The following is a 7,602-nucleotide window of genomic DNA, read 5'->3' as shown; positions in this document are numbered from 1 at the left end:
TATGTTCTTGTGGCCATGGACTATTTTACCAAGTGGCCGGAAGCATACGCCATCCCAGATCAGGAGGCTGAGACGGTCGCTGATGTATTAGTGGAGGGGATGTTCAGCCGCTTTGGAACAGCAGAGACCCTCCACAGTGACCAGGGGCGTAACTTTGAGTCCAAGGTATTTGCTGCCATGTGTGAACGCCTTGGGACTAAGAAAACCCGCACCACCCCACTTCACCCCCAAAGCGATGGGCTGGTGGAAAGGTTTAACAGGACGCTGGCCCAGCAGCTAGCCATCCTTACCTCAGAACACCAACGGGACTGGGATTACCATCTTCCCCTTACCCTCATGGCCTACAGGTCGGCAGTGCAGGACTCCACCCAATGTACGCCTGCCCTGCTCATGTTAGGGAGAGAGCTGAGAACTCCTGCAGAGTTGGCTTTTGGGAAACCCCCGGACGCGCCAGAGGCACCACCGGGCCGGGACTACGCAAGGAAGCTGCAGGACCAGCTGGATTCTGCACATTCCTACGCCCGAGAGCAGCTGGCGAAGGCAGGCCTGCGCCAAAAGAGGAATTACGACATCACCACTAAAGGGAGGCACTTCCGTGCTGGGGAGCTGGTGTGGGTCTACAGCCCAAAGAGGAAGAAGGGACGGTGTCCTAAACTGGATAGCAGCTGGGTGGGGCCTTGCAGCGTCCTAGAGCGAGTGGGGGAGGTTGTTTACAGGGTGCAGTTGCCTCCTAGGGGGAGGATAGTAGCGCTGCACAGAGACCGGATGGCCCCCTACAGAGGACAGTCCCTCCCCTCCTTTCCAGAGGGACGTGTACAGAGCGTCCATGACCCTGCTCAGAGGGGCCCCCGACCGGGGCTGCGTTCCCCCCCCTCGGACTCTTCACCCCAAAGCCCCGAAGCTCCGCGTCCTCCTCAGGGGCTCAGGAGGTCAAGGAGGGAACGTAGGCTACCGCCCCGCCTCAGAGACTGTGTCGTTCCCTCGGGGACGAGGAACTTATTGCTGGGGGGGCAGTGTAACGATGGTTAAGTGTTACTGGACAGTGACATGTTGGTTTTCTCTGCACACTGTTGTTGTTCCTTTAAGATTCATGTTTGGTTGGGCTGCAGGAAGTAGTGAGTGTGGTGTACAGGAAGGGGTGGGGGGACCTGGTGGTTCTGTGTGTGTGCCAGGCTGAAGAGAGGTGTAGTTCGAGAGCGCTTCCCCCTGAGTTAACAACCCGCTGGCTTATGTGCCGAATAAACGGACAAACTGAGACCCCAACCGTCTGGTTCTTGTGAACGTTACAATTATATAACTACTGAACATTTCTACTTGTATATTTTCATCCTCTGTTTCTCATTATGTCTTTCTCCTCCTCCTCTTCAAAACTACACTCTCTTCTCCCTCATTTCTAGCTCATCCTCTTCCTCCTCACCCCAAGCATCAAGTCCTGAACTGAAGTCAGGGCTCTAACACATGGAAGCATGCACAAACATGTATATTCATATTGCCAAAACCACTCCGCTAAACAGCCACCACAAAGCAACAAAAGAAAAACACAGTTCAACAGTTCAATCCCCCGGTCCAGTGGCAGCAAACACAGTTCTGGCGGCTGACCTGCAGGACGGCAAAACAAGCGGGACCCGCTGCGGGTTAGGCAGTGGCGGCAAAAAAGTTCAGGTGGCCTACCTCTAACCCCTTGATGGAAACGCAGGAGCTCCGGCGGGCGGCCATGGGTCCGGCAGCCGCGGTGGAACGGTTCTGGTGGCCTGCCACGGGTCCGGTGGCGGCGGCGTTGCTCTTCCGGCGGCCTGCCACGGGTCCGGTGGCGGCGGCATTGTAGCTCCCGCCTCAGCACAACCCATGATTCTCGATGTACCGGCCGGGCTGCAGGACGTGGCGGCCGGGCTGCTGGACGTGGCGGCCGGGCTGCTGGACGTGGCGGCCCCTCCGGCACGCCGACCTCCAGCTCTGGCTCAGCGGATCCCTCCGGACCTCCGAGCTCCTCCGGTGGCAGCGCGGGCTCACCAGGCTCGCTGAGCTCCTCTGCTGGCAACGCCGGTCCCTCCGGCTCGTTGAGGTCCGCCAGCAGCGGTGCGGGCTTCTCAGTGGGTGGCTCGCTGAGCTGCTCCAGCTCACAGTGCTCCTCCGGCATTAGCTTGCTGGGCTCCCCCGGCTCACAGTGCTCCTCCGGCATTAGCTCGCTGGGCTCCCCCGGCTCACTGTGCTCCTCCGGCTCGCCGAGCTCCTCCGGCTCGCTGAGCTCCTCCGGCTCGCTGAGCTCTACAGCTGGCGACGCGGGCTCCCCTCGCTCGCTGAGCTCCTCCGGCTCGCTGAGTTCCACAGCTGGCGACGCGGGCTCCCCTCGCTCGCTGAGCTCCTTCGGCATGCTGAGCTCCTCCAGCATAAGCTCGCTGAGCTCCTCCGGCTCACAGTGCTCCTCCGGCATTAGCTCGCTGGGCTCCCCCGGCTCACTGTGCTCCTCCGGCTCGCCGAGCTCCTCCGGCTCGCTGAGCTCTACAGCTGGCGACGCGGGCTCCCCTCGCTCGCTGAGCTCCTCCGGCTCGCTGAGCTCCTCCGGCTCGCTGAGTTCCACAGCTGGCGACGCGGGCTCCCCTCGCTCGCTGAGCTCCTTCGGCATGCTGAGTTCCTCCAGCATAAGCTCGCTGAGCTCCTCCGGCTCACAGTGCTCCTCTGGCATTAGCTCGCTGAGCTCCTCCGACACGCTGAGCTCCTCCGGCCCGCTGTGCTCCTCCGGCTCGGTGTGCTCCTCTGGCTCGCTGTGCTCCTCCGGCTCGCTGAGCTGCTCCGGCACGCTGAGCTCCTCCGGCTCGCTGAGCTCCTGCTCGAGCACGCTGAGCTCCTCCGGCTCGCTGAGCTCCTGCTCGAGCATGCTGAGCTCCTCCCGCTCGCTGAGCCCCTGCTCGGGCATGCTGAGCTCCCGCTCGCCGAGCCGCTGCTCCCGCTCTCCGGGCTCCGGCTCTCCGGGCTGCACGGCTGGCCGTGCGGGCACCTCCCGCTCCCTGAGCTCCTGCTCCGCTTCGCTGAGCAGCTCCTCCCGCTCTCCGGGCTCCTGCTCCGGCTCGCAGGGCTCAACAGCTGGCCGTGCGGGCACCTCTGGCTGCGCTTCAGCCACAGATGGATGATCCGGAGGTGAAGATGGTGATGCGGTGTCCGCAGGTGGGGAAGGTGAAGGTAGAGCCGGTGAAGAAGATGGCCGAGGGGTGACTGCATGCGGATGGGATGATGACGGCGCTACAACCGCAGATGGTGAAGCCGCCAGTGGCGTGGAGACTGCTGAATGAGGCCACGCTAGTTGTACTGTTGGCCGGCTTGCAGCAGCGTCAGCGGTGTCACCATCCACTGAAAACAAAAAAGCAGATGGGGTGAGAAATGAAAAAGTGTCCTTATTACTCACCACAGCCGGTTCTTGAGATGTCCGGGAGGGCGGCTGCGGTGAGGAACGCCGGCGGCGCGAACGCCGTTTCCGGGTAGACGTCGGGGCCGGCGTATCAGGCTGAAGAACCTCAGGCTGGCCGAGTGGGGGGGCAGCCTGGATCGGAGAGTGGAGGTGAAGGGTGTTGAGCAGGAAATCCGCCACAATCGGAAAAAGATTGTCCAACACCCAGGGAAAACAAGTCAGTGTTTCCTGCAACCGCTTCTCCACAGCACAACGTAAACCCTCCGCGTGCGCTTCCAGCCACAGTTCACATAGACGATTTACTTTGTCTGTCACCTCCCTCCTGAACCTCTCCGAAAAGTCCACTGGGTCCATCTGGCAGGATCGTTCTGTCACGGTCTGGAGGGCAGACCGTGGGGGATGTAGGAGAAAGGACCCAAAACGCAGACTTAATGGAATGAACAGTGGGTTTATTTACAGTGAGGTAATTGTACACCACACATTAAATCTCCAAAAGTGCTCCCTCGACTCCCGTGACGTGTCTTCTCCCAAGTGCTGGTATCCCGTGCTCTCTGCCCCTGTGCCTTCACACACCCCGTGTGTCTTGCAGTCCTGTGTTCCGCTGTCCTCCTGGGGAAAAACACAGACACAGCCGTTATGGCACCAACTCCGGCAGGCATACACTTTAACAACACTAGAAACACTGACATGGAGTCTAACTCAACGATCCTGCGCCGGAGGAAGCTCCATCGCTCTGTTAAGTAGCTCCCCCGACGATCCTGATCAGAAGCAGGTGTGTGGTAAGCTAGGCGTGACCAGCAGCTGGCAGGGCCACACCCATCAGGCCTGCAGGTGGCTGTCCTTTATCCTCCAGCCTCACACACACACACACACCAGCATGGAACACAAGAGCACAGTGCAGCAAACATACATCCAATACACTAATAACAATAAAGGTCCACACTGTTCACGAACCCCGAGTCCCCGGCACCGGGTCCGTGACACATTCACACCTAGTGGCAATTTGGATTATCCAATTAACCTATCCCCACAAGTTGCATGTCTTTGGACGGTGGGAGGAAGCCAGAGTACCCGGAGAGAACCCACGCAAACACGGGGAGAACATGCAAACTCCACACAGAAAGACCCCAGCCTGATGGTGGAATTGAACTCAGGACCTGCTTGCTGTGCGGCAGCAGTGCTAACCACCGTGCCACCGTGCTGCATGCCAAATACCCTTCAGTAAGATACTAACCCCAAGTTGCTCTATGGTGCATCTATTGGAGTATGAATGTTGGACAGCAAGCACTCGCATTGAAAAGGATACAAAAAGGTGGTGGTTGTGTCAATTGGTGAAAGAGGAAAGTGGTTTAAAGCACTTTAAGTGCTCAGGTAGAGTAGAAAATAACTACGACTAGTTTACAACAACAAAAATATTTTAGAATAATGGGTTGAATGTACAGGGTGGGCCATTTATATGGATACACCATAATAACATGGGAATGGTTGGTGATATTAAAGTCCTGTTTGTGGCACATTAGTATATGTGAGGGGGCAAACTCCTCAAGATGGGTGGTGACCATGGTGGCCATTTAGAAGTCGGCCATCTTGGATACAACTTTTGTTTTTTCAATAGGAAGAGGGCCATGTGACACATCAAACTTATTGGTAATGTCACAAGAAAAACAATGGTGTGCTTGGTTTCAACGTAACTTTATTCTTTCATGAGTTATTTACAAGTTCCTGACCACTTATAAAATGTGTTCAATGTGTTGCCCATTGTGTTGGATTGTCAATGCAACCCTCTTCTCCCACTCTTCACACACTGATAGCAACACCGCAGGAGAAATGCCAGCACAGGCATCCAGTATCTGTAGTTTCAGGTGCTGTACATCTCATATCTTCACACCATAGACAATTGCTTTCAGATGACCCCAAAGATAAAAGTCTAAGGGGGTCATATCGGGAGACCTTGGGGGCCATTCAACTGGCCCACAACGACCAATCCACTTTCCAGGAAACTGTTCATCTAGGAATGCTCGGACCTGGCACCCATAATGTGGTGGTGCACCATCTTGCTGGAAAAACTCAGGGAACGTGCCAGCTTCAGTGCATAAAGGGGGAAACACTTCATCATGTAGCAATTTCAAATATCCAGTGGCCTTGAGGTTTCCATTGATGAAGAATGGACCCACTATCGTTGTACCCCATATACCACACCAAACCATCACTTTTTGTTGTTCCAACAGTCTTGGAGGGATCCATCCAATGTGGGTTAGTGTCAGACCAATAGCGGTGGTTTTGCTTGTTAACTTCACCATTCACATAAAAGTTTGCCTCGTCACTGAACAAAATCTTCTGCGTGAACTGAGGGTCCTGTTCCAATTTTTGTTTTGCCCATTCTGCGCGCCGATCTGGGTCATCCTGGTTGAGATGCTGCAGTAGCTGGAGTTTGTAAGGGTGCCATTTGTGAGTAGCTAATATCTGCCAAAGGGATGTTCGACTAATGCCACTCTCCAGTGACATGCGGCGAGTGTTACGCTGTGGGCTCTTGCTGAATGAAGCTAGGACAGCCACTGGTGTTTCTCTATTAGTGACAGTTTTCTTGCGTCCACATTTTGGCAAATCCAACACTGAACCAGTTTCACGAAACTTAGCAAGCAGTTTGCTGACTGTAGCATGGGAGGTCTCGTAGGGTGTCTTGCATTGAAATGGTAAATGGACTGGTTCTTATATAGCGGTTTTCTACTCTGTCTGAGCACTCAAAGCGCTTTATACAACTAATTCATTCACCCAATCACATCCATTCACACAAGCACTTCTAAGCTTAAGTGCTAAGTATCTAACATTCACACACGCTCTGCCACCTGAGCTACAGCCACCCCATAAAATCTGCTGCAATGACCCGGTTACTGCGTTCACCAGATATCAACACAATTTCGTTCCGCTCCTCACGTGTTAACTTCTTCGACATGTCAATGGCTGTGAACAAAGAGAAACTTGTAAATAACTCATAAAAGAATAAAGTTATGTTGAAACCAAGAACACCATTGTTTTTCTTGTGACATTACCAATAAGTTTGATGTGTCACATAGCCCTCTTCCTATTGAAAAAACAAAAGTTGTATCTAAGATGGCCGACTTCTAAATGGCCACCATGGTCACCACCCATCTTGAGGAGTTTGCCCCCTCACATATACTAATGTGCCACAAACAGGACTTTAATATCACCAACCATTCCCATTTTATTACGGTGTATCCATACAAATGGCCCACCCTGTACTTATATGGAGATCACTTATAGAACTTTTGATATAATCAAGCACAGTGGCCTGGTTAGCAGCTCAGGAGACTACTGCAAAAGCACAGAAGCCACCAGTGAAGACTTCGAGGTGTACTGCAAGCAGGGTCTGCAACTGTGAGGTTAGTGAAGTGAAAATATGATTCAGGACAGGATACAGGGAACACAGGAGGCTGAAAATCAGCGAAGTTGAACATCTGATGGGTCGTAGCATTCTGGAACAGGTCAGATGTTGGTTGGGAAGGCAGACTCTAAATACTTGGAGGTCAGCTAACTCAGCTACGAGATTCCTAACTCTTGGAAGTAATTTGTTGAAATCATCCAGCTCAATGGCAAGCTTGGTCAACTCTTGGGTATGGGGGACAGCAAAATCAGTCACTCTGGCTTTGGTGAGCTAGAAAGTTCACTGGCAAATGAGGACGCTGATAGTTAGTCTCAGACTTTTGTCAGAAAGCTGCAGAGTTACCTCTAAGTTACCTCAGAGGGTTACCTCTGATGACCTGTAATTGTCATAAATGAGCTTTGATGATAATTGTCACTTGACTTAAGGCACACGTGTCCAGCTTGTGCTCAGTGTCCTTAAATTTTTTAAAATTCCAATAAAACAAGTCTCTCTACAGCAAGTTTCTTTTACAACTTTTTTCTTTTAGGATCTCCAAAGTTTTAAATAATCAACCTGTCCAGTTCAAACCTACTGAAATAGGTTTATTTCACACATAAAATCCACTTATAGCCATGTCATGTTTAATCTTTTTATAAGACACCAGCAGAGTCTGTTCAGTACTGTAATTAGAATATTACAGTTTTCACAACGTATCCTCCCACCAAATGATCTTCCAGAAGACGAGTGCTGCGCTGTGCTTTAAATATCCATCCACTCACATCAATAACAATTACGATGATGATTATGATGATAAAGG

The 7,602-nt window shown here is 53.0% G+C and overlaps 1 protein-coding gene across 1 annotated transcript; it reads right to left on the bottom strand.

Annotated features, from left to right (window-relative positions):
- Window positions 1-1,370: 1,370 nt before the first annotated feature.
- Window positions 1,371-4,665, bottom strand: LOC143418450 (uncharacterized). Its single transcript, XM_076883562.1, has 3 exons — window positions 4,091-4,665; window positions 1,679-4,012; window positions 1,371-1,451 (listed from the first exon to the last, which is right to left on the bottom strand). The coding sequence occupies exons 2-3, from the start codon at window positions 3,755-3,757 to the stop codon at window positions 1,371-1,373; spliced, it is 2,160 nt and encodes a 719-aa protein (XP_076739677.1). The 5' UTR covers window positions 3,758-4,012; window positions 4,091-4,665.
- Window positions 4,666-7,602: the final 2,937 nt, after the last annotated feature.

Source organism: Maylandia zebra, linkage group LG4 (assembly GCF_041146795.1).
Source record: "Maylandia zebra isolate NMK-2024a linkage group LG4, Mzebra_GT3a, whole genome shotgun sequence".
Lineage (NCBI taxonomy): Eukaryota > Metazoa > Chordata > Actinopteri > Cichliformes > Cichlidae > Maylandia > Maylandia zebra.
Note: the sequence above shows the minus strand (reverse complement) of the source record. Positions and strands in the feature narration are given on the sequence as shown.

Bases quoted from the DNA above. Each gene is read 5' to 3' on its own strand.
- LOC143418450 (XM_076883562.1), bottom strand. From the start codon at position 3,757: ATGGACCCAGTGGACTTTTCGGAGAGGTTCAGGAGGGAGGTGACAGAC. The intron at 1,452-1,678 runs GTTAGAGGTAGG...TCCATGTGTTAG, and splicing joins TCCTGCGTTTCCATCAAGGG to AGCCCTGACTTCAGTTCAGG.